General features: G+C 40.1%; 1 protein-coding gene across 1 annotated transcript in view; it reads left to right on the forward strand.

The window, feature by feature from the left end:
* ITGA9 (integrin subunit alpha 9) overlaps positions 1-19,478 on the forward strand; it is a 214,232-nt gene that overhangs the window by 185,467 nt on the left and 9,287 nt on the right. Inside the window, exon 27 of the mRNA XM_079301914.1 lies at positions 6,236-6,355. Coding sequence (XP_079158040.1) covers positions 6,236-6,355 — 120 coding nt within the window. The remainder of the gene's footprint in view (positions 1-6,235; positions 6,356-19,478) is intronic.

Here is a 19,478-nt window from a genome sequence, read left to right on the forward strand (position 1 = left end):
TCATGCAGCAGGTGGCAGATGGTGTGCTTCTCTTTAGTACCAATTACCCTCTGCCTCCAACATTCCCCCCAGGGATGGCATCCTGCCACTGACTCTATCACCTTCTTTCTGATATTCTGGATATGCAATATATACTAACTCTCTGCTCAGTCTGACTTGATTTGGGTTTGGCTTGGGTTTTTTGTTGTTGGTACTTTCTTCATCAAAACTGATTGTAGTTGCTGTATTAATGCATGCAGATTTTGAGGACTTAAGATTGGTTAGGCACATTAATATATGCCTGCTTCTCTCCAAACTATAAAGCCATGAATGGGCTTTTTTATACATGTATGTGGATTCCAGACTGCTAGAAGAAATCAGATGGATAAGAAGCTGTTTCTCTACCCTGTTAGCTCAAGCTGTGATTGCAGAAGCAGCAGCCAGGTTCTTCTAGTTGGTATGATTCAAACCTGAAATGTGAAGCTCTTGCTATGGAGATTACATATTATTTCATCTCTGATGCTTTTTCTGGCACTGTCTTTTGGCAGGATGAAGTGCATATATGTCTATTGTGCTGGAGGCTGTGATACGTTAACATTTGCTCACTGAGTAGCGAAAAGAAGGCACCAGAGACTGCTTGAAAGGTCTCTTCAATACAGTTGGCAATACTTAAAATGTAAGGAGTTTGGGATTTTTAGAGTCAGAAAGGAAAATAAAATTAATGTCTTGTTATCTAAGAAATAGTCATAAGACGTATGTACATAAGATAGACGCTAACCTTAGAATCTGGATTGCCACATCAACTCATCTTTCCAAGCTGCTTAGAAATACAAGTGTCCTGCTAAGGAAAGCAGGAGTCTCCCTTGAAGTGGAAAATGTGACCCCCTTCCCTCCCAATTATTATAACTTTGAAATTAAGGAGCTTTCAGGCAAAGATACAAGAAAAGTTCTTTACTAGTGTGTGTATGCATACCAAGGCAAACAAACAACAACAACAGTAACAACAGCAAACAAGAAACCAAACCCCAATGAACAGTCTCTCCCTGCTCGTGGTGCCCTTTCCCCTCTGGTGCAGTTCTGGTCACAGCCGCCAGGGGCGCTGGTGGCTCCCGGCCGGGCAGGGTGGGTGCGATGATTCCCCTGCGCCTGCAGGGGGCGCTGTGGCGCGGGCCCAGCCCCTCTCTCCACACGGCAATGGCGGCACAGCCGGGGGAAGGGATGGAAAGGGGATTCCCTTACAAAATCGCCCAGCCGATCCTAGTGCCCCCTCTGGATAGCAAAAAGGGCTGTAGCAGGGATTTTGGATGCAGCAAGCTGGGAAGGCAGGGATAAGCAAAGTCCCAGAGTGTGGTTGAGATGTATCAGAAGCTCGGCAACTGTAGAGCCGCAGGATGTCCCTGCAGGGCGTGCGAGTTTCAGTGCAGCAAAGAAACCTCAGAGCAGTGGCAAAAATCGGTGGGGACTGGGCAGTGGCTGCCTGACTCCTGAACAGAGCTTGGAGAGAAAGGCTCCCTTGGAGTGGGAGAGGGCTCAGGGATCCCAGGGTTTGCCCTGAAGCACCCCAGTGGGTGGTCAAAGTCCTTTTTCAGTGAGATGGGTGTTAACAGGGTCCCAGTTCTGTGACTGCTCTCATGAGCAGAAGCTCGCTCCACAGCAGAAGCAGCAGCTCTGGGCTGGGCTCCAGCAGCAGCAGCGAATTCCCTCCCCCAAGCAGCAGCTCCAACCGTCCTCCTCTGAAGTGGAGAGTTGAGAGAGAGAGAGAGGACCCAGCCCCTTCTTTTTCCAGCCCAATTCTTACAGTACCTCTGCCCTTCCCAAAGAAACCCCCAGGTAAAAAGAGAGTAGCCAGCTGGACCCCTCCCCTGAGCCACAGTCACTTAATTTGTCTCTCTTAAATACTCGGTCATTATTATCTCCTGCCAACACTTATGGGGAAAAATTCTTTGAGAGAAAGGATCCTGAACCCCAACAATAAGGAAGACAAAAGATTGGTGTTTGATCTCTATTTGTTGTTTTCCTTACACTGGCTTTGAGGGACAGTATTGCTTAAGAAGCCCTGTGTTCAGCAAAATATCTTTAAAAGCCTGACAAAGCCTTTGTTCTATTACCTGAAATGCTAAATTAATTTTTTCTTGATTGGAGAACTGGTCCGTGTTTGAGAGCTGTTTTGAATATTGTGATGCTAGTTATGGGAATATGTTTGGGTAATGCTAAGTTCATGTCTATTTGCTGTGTTTTCAAGTCCTGTTATCATGACACGAAAGCAAAGCCACTCACAGTCATCTCTGAAAAGTTGTGGTGATCAGGAGAGGTGCCTGAAAAATATCACCCTGGTCTTCAAAAAGGGTAAGAAGGACCCAGGGAACTACCAGCCAATCCCTGGAAAGGGAAGGGTGATGGAGTGCCTCATTCTGGAGTCCATCTCTATCCACATAGATGACAAGAAGGAGGTCAGGAGTAGTCAGCATGGATTCACTAAAGACAAATCATGCTTGGCCAACCTAATGGCTTTCCATGATGGGACAACTTCCATGATGGATGAGGGGAGAGCAGTGTATACTGTCCACCTCAACTTCAACAAGGCTTTGGACACTGCCTCTCACAATGTCCTCATAGGCAAACTCAGGAAGTGTGGACTGGATTAATGGCCAGTGAGGTGGATTGGGAACTGATTGAACATCAGATACCAGAGTATTACAGTGGCACAGCATCTAGTTGGAGGCCTGTCACTAGTGATGTCTGCCAAGGTTCAGTATTGGGCCCAGTGTTGTTTAACTTGTTCATCAGTGACTTGAGGGGCAGCAAGTTCACTGACAACACAAAGCTGAGAGTAGTGGTTTATACCTCAGAGGGCTGTGAAGCCCTTTAAAAACACCTCGAGTTTAGGGAGATGGGCAGAAGAGAAAGGTCTTGAAGTTCAAACAAAGGCAATTGCAGAGTCCTACGCCTGGGAGAGAATAACCCCCTGCACCAGCACAGCCTGTGGGCCAAACTGCTGGAAAGCAGCTCTGTGGAGAAGGACCTGTGGATCCTGGTGGACAACAAGCTGTCCATGAGCCACCAGTGAGCCCTTGTGGCCAAGGCAGCCAATGGTCTCCTCAGGTGCATTGGGAAGAGCATTGCCAGCAGGTGCAGGAGGTGACCCTGACCCTCTACTCAGCCCAGGTGAGGCACATCTGGAGTGCTGTGTCCAGTTCTGGGCTCCTCAGGACAAGAGTGACATGGAGCTGCTGGAGTGGGGCCATTGGAGGACAGCAGAGTTGATTATGGGAATGGAACATCTTTCCTAGGAGGAAAGGCCAAGAGAGTTGGATCTGTTCAGTCTCAAGAAGAGATGAGCCCCCCCTCTGCCCCCAGTCATCAATGTATATAAATATCTGAAGGAAGGGCATCAAGAGGATGGAACCAGACTCTTCTCGGTGGTGCCATGCGATAGTGCAAGAGGCAACAGGAAGACTGATGCACAGGCAGTTCCTACTGAATGTGAGGAAGAAGTTCTTTACTGTGCAGGTGATTGAGTGATGGAACTGATTTACCAGAGAAGCTGTGGAGTCTCCCTCACTGGAGGTATTCCAGAACCATCTGGATGCAATTCTGTACGATGTGCTCCAGAATGACCCTGCTTGAGCAGGGAGGTTGGACCAGATGACTCACTGTGGTCCCTTTCAACCTCACTCATTCTGTAATTCTGTGAAATGTCTGATAACACCTCATGGATAGAAAAAAGCAGTGTATATAAATCAGCTATATTCAGATTCTTCCTCTAGAAAAGCTGCTATCTTAATCAGCATTAAGTTAATCTGTGAAATTGAGATGAAGAATGTCTGAGTATTTCTTTCTTGGAAAACCATGACAAAATATAGTCACCCTCTTTTTCTCATCTGTGCCTGTATTTTTTGTGGCTCTTTGCTAAGGCTACACATTCTTATGGAAACAGAGAAACATTTGTTAAGTGGGATCTTGAGAGACTATCCTTGTCCCATCTCCCACTTAAAGAAGAGCTGTTGCCTGCACTCACTCAGGATCCTCGTGGCTTTCTCTGAGGCTTAGAAATCTGCATGGTTGGAGAACACAGGGCATGTCTGGCCCCTGTAGCAGTACTGCCATCTCCTTCCTTTTGCAGGCTTTTCTTGAATGCCCACCTTCAAGATTCATAGAAGTTGTGTGGTATTGCATCACCTTTTCTGTCTCACAAATGATGCTGTTTGAACAGGGTTACCAGTGAGTGAATATATTTTAGAAGTCTTTCATTGACCTTTTATCTTGGGATTGCTTAATTCTATGTGTCTATAACCCCTGGATTTTCACCTACTTTTAACAGTTCATTTTTGAAAAAAACTGATTTAGCAGTTCATATCTACAAAATGATTTTGGCATTTTTAAGCAAAGATGGTGTAAGTGGTTCATGAAGGAGGGAGAAGAACTAACTACTTTGTCTTGCAAAACAAAACCAGACAAAGCAAATGGATTACCTTTAAAAAAACCTTGTTACCTCTCTGCATTTGCTGGATATTAAATTACAAAATTTTACATAGAAATAGCCCTCACTGAGGAGAGATGTTCTTGAGTTTTCCACTGAGGAACTAGTTTTGATTGAAATAAGAGACTGAAAATTCAAATAGTGTCAAGGAATAATTTGCTCCCATTGTCTTCTTGAAACAGATGGTGGGAAGGCTCTTTGTTGTCTGTATTTCCCAACCGTACATGCAATAGAAAAAGAGAGAACAGCTCCCAGCATTTCCAGAAGAACCCATGACTGCATGTGTCCTTGCCTCTCACACAATGTGTCTTGTAAAGCACAGCAGGGGTGATTTGTATTTAATAGTGATGTATGAGTTGTCCAGCTTTTCTGGGGGGAAAAAGTAGTTAACAAGGAGTCTTGGTTTAAAACACAAATATTTGCCAAGGAAGGTGGAAACCTTCCTGGAATGCAGAGATGACCCTTCCCTCCAAAGCATTGTGACTTCAAAATTTCAGGGCTTCCAGGCAAGAATGTGGGAAAAGGAATAACAGTTCTTTACTAGAACATATATGTGTAACAAGAAAGGACAAACAACAACAACAATGATACTTAAAAAAGCCCCAATAACAGATTTTCCCATCAGTTAAGCTATTTCCCCTTTGGGGAAGCTCAACAGGGGGCAGAGGAGGTTCGGTACCCCCCTCACTGCTTCAGGGGGCATTCTGATACCAGACTGGAACCTCCCTGGTGGTGGTATCACCAGCTCAGGTGAGAGAGGGGGAAAGGAAAAGGAAAATTACTCCCTGAGACACCCATAATTGGAGCCAGCACACGTTGGGAGGGAAGGCAGGAATTTATCCTGGTGTTGCACTGCCATACAGAGAAGAGGTCTGGAGGGAGCAGCTCCAGCTTCAGGACTCTCACCTTGCAGTGGCTTTGGGGAGGGAGTGGGAAGGAAAAATTCCCCCAGGCACCCACATGGACTGTGCTTGTCCCCCTCAGTGCTGGCAGCTGGTGAGGTCTCAGTCAATGGGGCAGCCAGGACTCTCTCTCTTGCAAGCAGGTGGCAGGCAGAGCTCCATGGCAGTGTTGAAACCACTGTGCAGGAGAGGTCCTAGGTGGAAAAAAACCCCACATGACTGTCTCTGCTTCCAGCTGGGAAATGAATATTCCCACCCAGCTAAGAAACTCCAAACCCCTGTTCCCCTCTCCTCCCCAAAACCATTTCCATGGCATATGAGGGTGATTGACTACTCCTTTTGTTTATTAATTGCTGTATATTTACCTAGAAAGCCACCCCCAGCATCTCCCTGACAACAAATGAGAAGAAATTCACTTGAGAAAACCTAACCCACAGAAGCTCATAATGAATATTTCATGTGTCACATCAGGGGGTTTGGCTGGGCCAGAACATGATGAGTAAGACAAGCTATGCAAGATGTCATGCCAATCCCTGCCAATCCAAGGGATGGAATTTTTCATGCAAAACTTTGTGCACATTTGATGGCCCAGCACCTGAACAAGCTCAGTGTTGGGGGTTGTCAGGGTAAGTGTTATGCTGGAGAGGAGGCTGATATTCTTTGGATCCAACACTTGACTAAAAATCCACTTGAAAGCTTTAAATCCTTTGGGAAAAATTGATGGAAAGCACTAAATTAAGGCTGCATTCCTTATTTGTTTGACAGATGAAATATGATCAATGAGGCCACCATACAATGTGTTTAATAAGATAAGTACAAGAGAAAACAATACATCTTCCAATTCTATAAAGATCTTTTTCTAATTGCTTTGTAGGTGGTCTTTGAGGCTTTGCACAATCTGGAGCCTCGTGGGTATGTTGTTGGATGGATCATTGCCATCAGTTTGTTGGTGGGAATTCTCATCTTCCTATTGCTGGCTGTGCTCTTATGGAAGGTAAGGTTACAGATACAACATAAAAGCAAAGCTAATTCAAGGAAAAAAAGCTTAAATTTATTCCTGTATTTAACATCCATTTTCTTTAGGAACTGAATAATTGTCTACTCCATTACAGAAGTCATTAATCAGCAAAACCAATTTAATATACAAGCTTTTGTGAGAGACATGGGGATACTAATGACAAGAGAAGAAGTGAAAAAGTGGGGGTTTTTAGAGTGGTTATTAAAAGTTGAAACCTCTGATAACCATTTCAGGACAACAGAAGGTCTCTCTTAGAAATCTGTTGTTATATTTCACTTGCATACTTTGCATTTCTATGTTTTTATGATGACTGATGTTCACAGTTTCCTGAAAATCGGATCAACTTTACTTGACCACCAAAGAGAGAGGGTGCATGTCTAGCAAAAACTACTTGGTAGCTACTGTCCAAGAGATATATGCCCTAGGGAAAGGAGTAGCAATAAATTTTTCAGATCCCTCAGACAAAGAGTTCCAGATCAGTAAAATGCCTTACCAGAGCAAGAAGCATCTGGACCTGTTAAAAGATGGCCTTCACACCATCTCTGATAAAGTGCAATTCTTTTACCCAAGCACTGTTACAGGGTAAAACTGGGCTGATGCTAGCACTTGCCAGCAGCCATCTGGTGTGGTAAATATGAAGGGTAAGGAACTTCAAGTGTTTTAATTTTTCAGTTCCCTGTTACCAATCCATAAATTTAGAAGACCACAGTCAAGGTCATGGACTGTCTTTGAGAGAAGTAAATCTCAAACGCACACATGGGAACAAATCCAGTGTTATTTTGCTTCCCATGGCAGAAATCCAGAAGCCTGACTTGCACTGTTTAACAGCATGTGTGCTGCAGGCTCTGCTAGCCAACTGTGCTGGGACAGGAGACCACAGCCCCAGTGAGCTGGTCATATTGCTTCATAGATTGTGAAGCTATAAAATGGAAAAATAAAATCCATAAAATGGATTTGGAAACCTAAAACTGGCCATGCAATTCTTATTTTAAATTATATAGATGCGTGAATAGTTGGTTTATAGATTATACACTACATCATATAATATATACATTTTATATGTCTTATAGATTTAAAGTATTTTTATAATCAGTTTTGAAGATTTTTAAGTACTTACTGGCCAGGTTCATTTGGAAGACAATGTCTGACCACAGTCTAGAATATCTCATAACTTCTGTTTCTCTTGGTAAATACTTCTGCATTCTGTGTCAGAAATAGTAAAAGAAAAAAAAAGTCCATGCAATTAAGATGGGGGAATAACCATGAGAATGGAAGAATGTGAGATTGGAAGAGGCCCAGGGTTTATTTCTCAATTACATGCAGTTTTGATACAAGGATATATTGCTGCTGATACCTATATGAATGATTTAATATAGCTCATTTTTTGTCATAAAAAGGCATGAGATGAACTGTTTGAAAATGTGTAAGACAAGAGAAATATCACCCTGTAAGTCTTCAGGTAAAACTTGCACAAGTTCAATTCTTGGTCTCCACTAGAGTTAGTACAGTCCTTTGCTTACTGGGCTAATCTTGATACTTTGAGCTCTTTTATATTTTATAAGGGTCATTCAGTACATGTGAAAAAACTGCCATATTTTTGCATGAAAACTTTGAGAGAAATTTCAAGTAACATCAGCAATAGCTATAACTAGGGTTCCACAGCTCTTTTTGCATGCATATGTGCTGATGCAAAGGAAGTTGAGGTGCCTTGCCCAGAGTCAGAGATGATAGTTGTGCTTTTCCAGAGGACCTCCAGTGCTTCATGCACAGATTTGCATGATTACTAAAAGATCCAACAATTTAAGGTTTTATTTTAGAGAAAAGAGATTAAAACTGTGTAGGTGCTGCTATCAGCCAGTATTTTAATTTATTGTAGTTTGATACATAAATATATATAAGTAATACTTTGCACTCACTAGTTACTCTATTTGTTAAAATTATGGTAATATTAAAGCTGAGATAAAACTGACATGGGAAAGCTGCAGTCCTACAGAGGAATCTTAATTGTCTGATCATAAATATTTTTTTTGAATTGGCCAAGTAGATTCTACAGTCATTCCTAAATTTTGTATGTGAAGAAGTCAAAAAAAATCCTAACTTTATATTAGAATTTAGTTTTTAAATGTGGAATGAAATAACAGATTTTAATTACATTGTGGATATCTTAGAACTGCCAGTGAGAACAAGAATTTACCCGAGTTTCAGGACTAGATTGTGAAATAAATTATATTTTTATTAAGAAATTAATTATAGCTAAACGGTGGTGCTGGAAGGCAGCTGTTTACACAAAACAGAGCAGGAGCTGGAGCAAACTCATTGTGACAGAGCTGAGCACTGGCAGCAGTGCAGAGTGTGCTGGCAGCACCCCTGTCTCTGCCCTATGTGGAAAATACACTCTTGCTGTGTGCACTACACCACAAATGGCACTACACAATGGACAAACCCTCAAACATGCTGATGTTTTGCAAATGGAGTAAACAGTTTCTTAAAGCTGCAGAAGAATACTAGAATATGTGTAAATATTTTACTTTACACACTGCTAGAATTGATAGCATTACCAGGAGTGAGATCTCAGTACAAAATTCCATTTTAAATCAGAATAAGTTTACTGTGCATCATACTAAGATTTGGATGGTAATTACTTCATTATTTGTAGATCTAAAATTGCACAGTTTTGAGGGCTCTTGTCAGTGGAAGTGATGTTAAATGTTTGGTTGTTTCACTTCAAATAAAAGCTTACTTATTCGTGTGCAAGATCACAGCCATGTTTATACGCACAAAAAGCTTTTTAGCATGAGCTTGATCAGTTTTTGAAAGGCTTTACTTCTCTATTTATTTCCATACTTCATGTAGATGTTGTGCTTTCCCTGGTTTAAGTGCAAACAGATTCAGAGGGGCTGAGCAGCTTTTCCCTGACTTCCACAAGACACCATGCCTAAGGCAGACTGGCAAGGATTGCCCCATTTTTGCCTGTTTTGTTGGACAGCCCAACTTGTGGTTTTTTGTGTCTTGTTCATCTGCTCTGGATAACTTTGTGCAGGCACCTGTGGGGACATGCTCTCCTACTTGCCAGATTCTCTGCAGCGTGGCTCGTTCTCCACACTCGTACCTCACCTGTGGTCACCTGTTTGCAGGAGGAGCAGGAGGAGCTCTCCTGCCCACAGCAACACATTTTGGTTTTTTATGTGGAGATTGGCCTGTACCCCTTTGGCCTCCAGATTCTTGTGGAAAATGGAGCAGGAGAGGAGGTTGCTTTTCTTCAGGCCAGCTACCCTCGTGCTAGACAGGCCTGTGGTTTCACAAGCACTGGCAACAATTCAGGAGGGAAAGGCAGCAATAGCTGGTTTATTTTGGCAAGTGCTGTCCCAAACATGCTTCCCTCGGTGTCAGGACTGCAGCAATGTGTCAGGACAAAGTCTCCTTCAGGCATAATGTATTTATGCACATGTAGACCAGGTACACACCATGCCAATGCAAAACTGAAGCATGATCTATTATAACACAATAAATATTCTATTAATGATAATAGTGCTTTACAATGTTTTGGGTTGAAATCAGCATCAGAACTGGCTTGCATTGTGAAGTGAATTATTTAATCCATTTCATTTTAGATTAAGTGCACAGGAAAAACAAAAATGTTATCAAAGAGGGAATGTGTAAGTGAGCACCAGGCTGGATGTTTGGGCAGTGATCCATGGAGCCAGTCATGGAAGTGATTTTCAAAACAAGGATTTTATATTAATTTATGTTCACTGCAGCAATGTTATTTTGTTTCTCTGTGGTATGTTTAACACAGGAGATGGACTTTTATCAAAATTTATTTTTCTTAAGCGTGTGTCTGAGCTGATCCTGTCCCTGTGGTATCCAAGCTCTGACTTGTCTAAAATGAGGTTTCTAGCATTGCTTTCTGGATTCCTGGGTCAAAGAATTGTTCTCTAGGTGTTCCTTATGTTATAACCTCTTCTTTGTGGATTTTCGAGAGGATTGTATAGAGGAGGACAAAGGGAATAACCCCCATATGTTGTTTTCTGACTAGCCAGAGGGTCCCTGCTCTTCAGTGTGTGCTGTACAGTACATTTTTGCCTTTTGTCTTAAAATGAGAATTTGAAAACTTCTTTTTTCCCCCCAGATTTTAGGAGAAATAACTTGTGACTGCACAAGAGTCTTTGAAAGAATGCTTGCATTCCCCTACACAGAGTAGTTGCCATTGCCTCATATATTGTTTCAGCATTCAGAAGATATCTGAGGCTAAACCAAAGCTAAAGCTAGCTAGAAATTCATCTATGTAGTAAAACGAAAAACATTTTATTTTCTCTTTTTTGGAAGGAGATGCTTTCTTTTACTTAGGGCCTCAAACATTAAATCTTTTTAAATGGGCCAAAACATACAGCTTCTCATGTTCCAGTGAAAGAAAAAAAAAATATTCCTAAACTCTGCACCTAATCTTTCCCAGTGGTTGCTCTGTATTCTGTGTTAGAAGCCCCAAACCATTTTCTTTCATTTACAGCTCAGGTGGCACTGTCTAACTACTGTTTCCTGAGTACTCATCACACTAGGTCTCTTTCCTGGTGGCCAGGTTTTGAAGAAGTAGCTCTGCAACAAAATAAAACTAATTTTAAGAAAACCCATGAAAAACCTCCACCACCACAGTTTCCCTCTGAGTTGCATAGGGAAATACAGTCACTATTAATATTATTATTATTATACAATTATACAAAACCTCTTTGGATTTCAGTGCAGGGGAGTAATATGGCTTTTATGCATACATACACACCCACCCACACACACACCATATATATATATTCATAGTCATAAAATCAAAGTTGTAAAAGGCCTCCAAGGTCATTGAGTCCAACCTTTGACCAATTGCCATCTTGTCAATTAGACCAATGGCACTAAGTGCCACATGCAGTCATTTCTTGAACACTACCAGAGATAGTGACTCTACTGCTTCCCTGGGCAGCCTATTCCCATGCTTAACCACCATTTCAGTGAAGAAATTCTTCCTCATGTCCAATCAGAGCCTCTCCTGGCACAGCTTGAGGCCATTTTCTTTTGTCCTGCCACTAGTTGCCTGAGTGGAGTAGCTGACTCCTCCCTTGCTACAGCCTGCTTTCAGCTAGTAGTAGAGATCAGTCAGGTATCCCCTGATACCTTCTTTTTTCCAGGCTGAGCAAATCTAGCTCCATCAGCTACTCATTATATGATTTATTCCATAGACCCTTCATCAGTTTCATTGTCCCTGCTCATGACTTGAGCCAGCATCTCAATGTATTTCTTGAAGTGAATGACCCAAAACTCGAGGCACAGCCTCACCAGTACTGAGTTCAGTGGGACAATCACTTTCCTGGTCTTGCTGGCCACACTATTGCTGATACAGGCCATGATGTCTTTTGCCTTCCTGGCCTTCTGGGCACACTGCTGGATCACATTCAGCTGGCTGTTGACCAGAACTCCTAGGTCCTTTTCCACCAGGCAGTTTTCCAGTCACTCTGTCCCCATCCTGTAGTGACATATGGGGTTGTTGTGACCAAACTATACATTTATACGTATGTACATATACACATATGTACACATACATATACATATACTTCCTATCTCTATCTCTGTCTCTCTCCCCCCCCCTCACTCCCCCACTCTATTTATATATATAAACTTTCCAATAAGAGTATATTTCAATTTTTAAAAGAATCCCCCAGCTAGGTGTAATAGCTATATAACTTTGAATGTTGTTTTTAGAGAAACTTATTGAAACTGAGTGGCATTTCATATCTGTGGTGAAAGTTACTGTGTCTCTTCCAAGTTCACATGCTTTTCCTTTCTGTACATATAATTTCAAGAATAAACCATTTTGTCGTATGCTAAAGCCAAAAATTAAGGATCATAATTGTTGTTCAGATAAATAAGGCAGTCAGATCAACTTGCTGTGAAAGCACTTACTAGGCACTACTGGTGGGAACAATATATTTTACAGCTGTGCTTGTTTGAAAGCAAATCACAGGAGGAATTAACTCCGCACAAATATTTTGTGAGAGATTCCAAATCAGACCTACAATTTACTATGAAAATTGCAATGGTGGCAGCAGTACAGAAACACTGTCTTAAACAGTCAAAATACAACCTGCTACCCTGTTGTTCAGGGTGGTAGTAGCAGTCCAGTTAAATGGTGACTGCAGCACCACTGGAGTGATGGATGTAAAAGCAGATGTTGAAGCAGTGATCCTGTAGAAAAGGTCTGGTCCATCTCTGGAGGTCCAGTGGTAGTAATCGAGAGCTCCTGGCCTCTGGGAATCCAGTGGTGGTCATTTCATGATATTCCAAGCCTCTGATTACATCCAGGAATGCTTGGTTCTTCCCCAGGGCAGAACATCTCACAGGGGGGTGAAGTGATTCTGTGAGTCATGCTGAGAGACTTTGAGGGCCTTGAGATGGACTCCCAGGGTGGCTTCTGCTTCCCTGAGGGAGTTATCAGGGCTCAGTCAGGGAGGAGATAAAGAACACTGCTCCACCTGTCTTGACAGTTTATGCAAATGGTAGTAGAATACCTACTTTTGGTTGCATCTTACATTGTAACCCAAGAGAACAGATTACAAAGGTCTTCCCTGCAGAGATGTAGATGGATGCTCCAGTTGCCTTGGAACTCAAGAAGTCTATATTTCTCCTAATTTCTTTCTGGATTTTTTTCCTTCTTCATCACCTCTCCTTTACTTAAATACATGTCAACACCATCTTTTCAAATTTAGCTCTAAGTTCCTGGTCTCCTTTTTCTACTAATTTTTCAGGTTGTCTCATTCACAAAAAATACTATCCCTTTGTATAGCAACCTAAAAGCCCATACCCATCTGTCCATAAAAACTGCAAAAAATGACTTTGTGTTCTCTGAAATTCCTCTTTCTGTAGTCCTTGAAGCATTGCATTCTCTACAGTTTTGGGATGAACTTTTCAATTTTATTGCTTTTGTTACCGATTTATCTAGTAGCTTTAAGTAAGTTGTTACTTGCTGTATTACATATAGACTTCTCAGGATACTACATTTTTGATACACACTCAAGGGTCCGTAGACCTAGAATAAGTTTTTTTCAATATTACCCTGTTACAAATACTAAAAATACAGTCAGATGATAATTAACTTCTATCATTCAAGATCAAGCCTGTATTACCTCCCAAACACAGATAGATCTTCATTTTGTATAATATCTGGGAAAGCTCGAGGAGGAAATGGGACAATAGAAGTGGTTGGCTGTCTGAGCAAATAATGAAGTTTTCACCAGGAAGAAGTTGAATGGATCATTTTAAGTCTGCCTATTTTGTTAAAGAACAATCAAACTTGTTTTATTTTTTCGTTTTCCTGAACCAAAGAAAGCACCACAAAACTTTTGTAGACCCATGGCTCTCTGAGACCAGTAGGGTTTGTATTCTTGCAACAGTGACTCAGACTTTGGGTTTTCCACAGCCAGCTACTCCAGTGATTGGCTGTGCTTTTTGAATTCTTACTGGATGTTGCAGAAAGATTTGAGTTTGGTCATCTTTTATTTGTTCTTGCACAAGTAAATGGTTAATGCTGCTGTTGCAGCTAAAACACTGCCATCACCACTGAGCTTCCTGGCCGCCATGTAATATTTGTTCACTTTCTCTCAAGAGGAAGATTAGCAACATTTCAGTGGTGGTATGTGTCTAGTACTTGTAAAATGCCTTTCTTATCTTTCTTGATAAAATGAGCTGTGCAAATGTTCAACAATAATGCTGTGATTGAATGTTCTCTGTGGTCTCAGTATCCTCCAAGTGAGAGCTGTGCATGCTACATACAAATGTAATATACTGCCAAGAGAGAGGTAGAGTTATAGTTTGGAATATGTTCCAGAAAAGACAAAGGATAACCATCGTTTTCAGAAGTCTAAACCAAGAAAAGAACGCACACCAAAAAATTGCAAATAAGGTTCCAAGATTTCCCACTACCAGAACACAATATGTGTGCTGTTGAAAGTCAGTATCTCTCAGACCCAATTGCCAATAATAGAGCAAATGTGATTTGCCTAGTCTCAATTCTGTCTTTAGGCTTGGTGTTAACAATTGGAAATGCTGTATTATAACTTACACTAGCTACAGCCATTTCCTTGGCTAACCTGTGGAAGTGACTTTTTCTGACAATTGTGAATTTTCATTGAAATATTTTTGACAGATCAAATATGTCCAATGATGATTGTAAAGGTACTTTTTATTGCTTATAGAAATAGTCTTTAATATTTAATTTCTGGTTTTCAAACAAAGCAAAAAATATTTCAGTAATGTTTCTTTCTTTTGTTTGGAGAGAAATAGAAAATATGGACTCATATATGTCTTAATTGTGTTTACAGAAATTCTGTCTTTAGTTACTTTCCTGTTCCCTGTTGAGATTTTAGAAGACAGTTTTATCTGGACATATCTGCAGCAGACATTGTATTCTTTCTCAATTTTGAGAGTGATGATCAGAGATGAACTTTTGTTGATGGCTGTGTTAATTCTAAAAAAAAAAACTTTTTAAAACACAAGCTGTATGGTGAACTTTTGCAATAGGGAAAAGTTTTTAAACTATTTGGAAGTGTTTGTAAGTTTAAACGTTGGCCAATTCTCTTTTTAATTACACTTACAAGTATACTAGTAACATCTGTCTTGCAAGATACTGTACATAGTTACTATCCTGCAAGATGCAAGAAGTTTGTGTTTTCATTAAACTCAGGCTACCCTAACTTAGCACTGAAATATCTTTATAAAGTCCAGTCAGTGGAATTATCTTAATTTTTGAAGTACTATAAATACTAAGTCCTTAACAAAAGATATTATGTATGCACAAATGAAACAGAATTCTAGATTAATAAGTCTTGTCTGATTCAGTCTAGATGGTACCTACATGCTAAAGATATTCCAAGGGTAATAACAGATCTAACAGCTCTATTCACCACATTGCTAAGTAGCTCCATTGAAGCTACTGACAAGCTGCTGGGAGAAAAGTTGAACAAGAATTGCTTAGAGGAAAAAATTATTGGTGAATGGGATGCCACTATATTAAATTAGATTTTCTGTACTGGTGTCCCTCTGTGTGTGCAGTTAACTGTTTCACATACCTAAATGCATCTTTTCCATGCATGCTGCTAGTCTGAATTATGCATCTCTTTGAGGTACCTAGCCTTAGTGACTGTTTTTTTTATATTTGGCCTTTCAGATAGGTATAGAGCATTTGGTTATAATAACAGTTAATTTTATTGTCCCTTTAGAAAAGTTTATTAATTTTGAATGCTCTTATTAAAAAAAAAAAAGTTTTATCTGATTATTTCAACATGAAAAAGTAACTGCCTAATAAAATGTGTACTCAAAAACTATTCTTGTTTTAGTACTACAGCATGTGAAATAAATTTACTTCTAATAGTTATGAAAGACTACAGATCTTCTCCCAACATATCAGCAGTAATATCTCAAGAAAACATAGCCAGATTAGGTGAAAGTAAGTTAAAAGTTAAGGGCTATTTTGTGTATATTGCTAATACTTTTGTGCCATAGCAATATCTATCAGTTGCAATGTATTGGGATCAGATAAAGATGTAGGTATCAAATACCTCCACAGTAACTAAACAAAATGTTTGCAGAGGAGAACTTACCTTTGAGAAAGCTGCTGAACTTATTTTTGCCTCAGTTCCCCAGTTGTATAAGAATATATGTCACTTTATATATTTACAGCCACTTGTGGAATGATGATGTTTGAATTACATTATTTTCTTGGACTTGTTTCATTGAGCAAATGAGAACCTGCACTTCAAGAAAGTTGAGGGATTTGCCTCTCAAAAAATCAATGAAAGACTGAATAATCAAAGCCAGACCTCCCGAGTCCTCAGGAGCTTACTTTCGTTACACTATCATCCTTCTCCAAAATGCACATTTTCTCCTTTAACTATAGACAAGGCACATGGCTCCTCTCCATACATGCCTCTTCTTCACGTGGTGGCCCAGGATTGATAGTTTGACAGTTCTTGATGGAAAAGCTGATACAAATATCTGTTTGTCACCCCTTTGTACTGTGGCAAGCATCCTTTAATTGGGAGAAAGGACACATCCTCTTGAAACTGATGGCTTGCTAGAATCACCCAGGGCTATGCAAACCAAAGTGCCAAGTGTTTTAACCTGCCTTCTTGGTGGTAATAAAATGAGATGCACTTAATAATGATCTCTACATGGCAAAATACTCTATGCTTCTAATCTCAACAGCACTGCTTTGCAGATGTTGGATGTTGCTCCTCTGCCAACTGGTGGCATCTTATAATGGAGTGAGGTTCCTGGCCCTGCTTCCACCCGTGATTACCTGTGTATTTTTCTAACTGTGGTACTGTTTATGTGAAGGGAAAAGTGCCCAAGTAGCATACACCAAAACAAGGTGAGATGTGTAAGTCAATTGTGAATGGCTTGGGACATCCACCTAGATTATGAATATTATGTGAATACAGACTATTCATCAGGTATGGCTGGACACTGCTTATATTGGATAAAGAAATTGTGTACCAGAGGAAAGACAGCTTGTGACTAAGGCACTGAACCCAAAATATGTTATCAAAGCCTAGTTCCCTGGGAGATTTTTTCAGTGGTTCTTATGTTTTATTTCTTACCCCTTTGTTAGTACTTACCTTGCTCTCTTTGCTTTTTGCACATTGGCTTGTACTGTGGTCAGTAACCTTGTCAATAGAGTAATACTGTTAAAAATCAGTACTTCTTGTGTGTAGTTTAACATCCAGCCTGCACTAGAGAAACTTAATTAAAAAATTAGAAGTGGCAAAACTTTCTGATAGTTTTGAATTCTGTTTTAATATTGCTATTCAAAAACCTCTATTCCTAACGCAGTTATAGTTTTGAAACACTATCATAATGAAGATATAATGTTGTTTTTACAGTGGTACCTGACTGCAACAATTTTTTTATTGTTTCCTAGCTACTTATATTAATAGGAAAAAAAGCTTTTTAAATGCAAAACATAACTATTCTTCTAAAATCCACGTTTCAAGTTATTTCTCTTTTTCATTGATTGGGAGAATCAACCTTGTTGGGCATGATAAAAACACTTTAGAAATTTACCTAAGTGTGAATAAAATGAAAGCAGAGATATTGCTTGCCCTCTATCAGCTTTGTTTTTTTCCCAAGTGCAAAGTAATTTTTTTTTTGTAATCTCATTACTCTTCAAACATATTTATAATTCACATCCTAGAGAGATAGCCACAGGCCCATACTACAGGATGTGTTAGGTAAGTGCTTATACTTTTGGAGTTTAGGAAACTGTAAGATCTAGTAATTCAGCCTTTGGACATGCAGAAAGTAGCAGCAGAAAAAAAAACCTTGGCAAGATAATTTATTGTGATGATAATTCAACAGTTTGAAATAATTTTTGACTGAAGTTTTCCATTTTTGCAGGTGCTTGATGAATGCTATTCTATTTGAGTGTAGTTAGATAAAATTTATCTGGGATTGAAGAGATTTAAATCTGGCATGGCAGTTAAAAGGAGTTGTGTTTGCTAAAGACTTTAAATATCTGTGTTTGAATAGAGGACTTGACAGTGCTGTCACATGGCAAGAAATAACTTCACAATAATAGGTGTAATTTCCCATCTCAGACTAGCAGTTTTTGTGTTGCTTTATTATTCAATATTGCCATAAACATGCTTTCTGCTCAGTATATACTGTAGGTGGCAGTAAGGTTATGCTACAAAAGGGTACTTGGGCTGGAATAACTAAATTAAAGATGTCTGTAAAAACCTACGGATGGTTTCAGGTTTTGAAGTGACAAACAATAACCAGTCCTTTCTGGAGGTGCTTCAAGAAGTATTAGAGCTGCTCTAAGTAGGTGATTTAGATTCAAAACCTGAAACTATCCATGGGTTTTACATGCATCTTTTAATTTAGTTATTCTAGCCCATCTATCCTTTTTTAATTTCCTGCATTGTCTTTAGTGGATGATGCCTACTCTTCCCTTATAACCCTTCAGCTTTCCACAGTCTCTCTTTGTCTCCTGTAAACACACTCTCCTGCTGCTTTTCTTCCCATGAGTGCCTTCCCCAGGCAGAGATTTACTGTTCAGAGCTTTTCTTGGATGGAGATGTGTGAACTCACAGGCTGCCTGATGGGTTCACAGTTCTGGAGCTGGGTATTTCTTTGCTCTATACATATAACTGTATGTGTGCACACATATGTGTGTCTATATATATGGGAAGTAAAATTTGTGTGAAATTAACAATATTAGAGACTCATTGCCTGTGAAACAAGTGTTAGCAACCATTGGCCTACTGCAAACACCAATTCTACAAATGAGATCACAGCAATACTCCTGTTAAAGATGAGGGTCTCTCCCTTCCTTGCTTGAAATTCAGGACTGAGTCCCAGCAGTGCTTTCCTCAATGGGTTTTCTCAGTTCTCTTAATGGCTTTGCCATTAAGATCTGGAAAGAGACCTGGTGTCACTTCAGCCCCATTGATAAAAGAACCTGCATATATTCAATTTTATTTTGTATCAACTCTCCTGCTTTGGCCCAGTTGTCTGTCTCCTTATTGCCCATCACTGTATGTTAAATTCACTCATTCTCTCCAGCTTGCTACAGGTACTTACCAGCCTTCCCCACATAGTGAATACTGCTGTCCTCCTTGAATGAAATGAGTTAACTGTAGGGTGAAGGGTATGTGGGTTGTGTGGTCCTTTGGGAGACAATAACTATGGTGTGATTTCTTCATGATGATTACAAAAAAATATCTCTTTCTAATAATGGTAGAGATTTTATCACATTAAATGTAAATATGTGTCACTGAAGAACAGTGTCACATAACAAAGAACATCCTTGTCTCTCAAGGATGGGAAATGTATCTAATCCCTCACCACTATTTCTGAAAATATTTAAAAAATCCTTAAGGTCCTGTTTCTCTTTTTGCTTGCATTGAAGTCCTCTACATAATTTTAGAGTATCTACATAATTTACAGCAAATAAACATAACTCTTTATAGTGAAATAATCTCTAGATATAAGGTTTCATGCTTTATTAATATTTATCCCTACCAGAAAGTTATACAACAGCATTCTTTATCCAGAAAAAAGTAGT

This window comes from Erithacus rubecula (assembly GCF_903797595.1).
Source record: "Erithacus rubecula genome assembly, chromosome: 3".
Taxonomy (NCBI): domain Eukaryota; kingdom Metazoa; phylum Chordata; class Aves; order Passeriformes; family Muscicapidae; genus Erithacus; species Erithacus rubecula.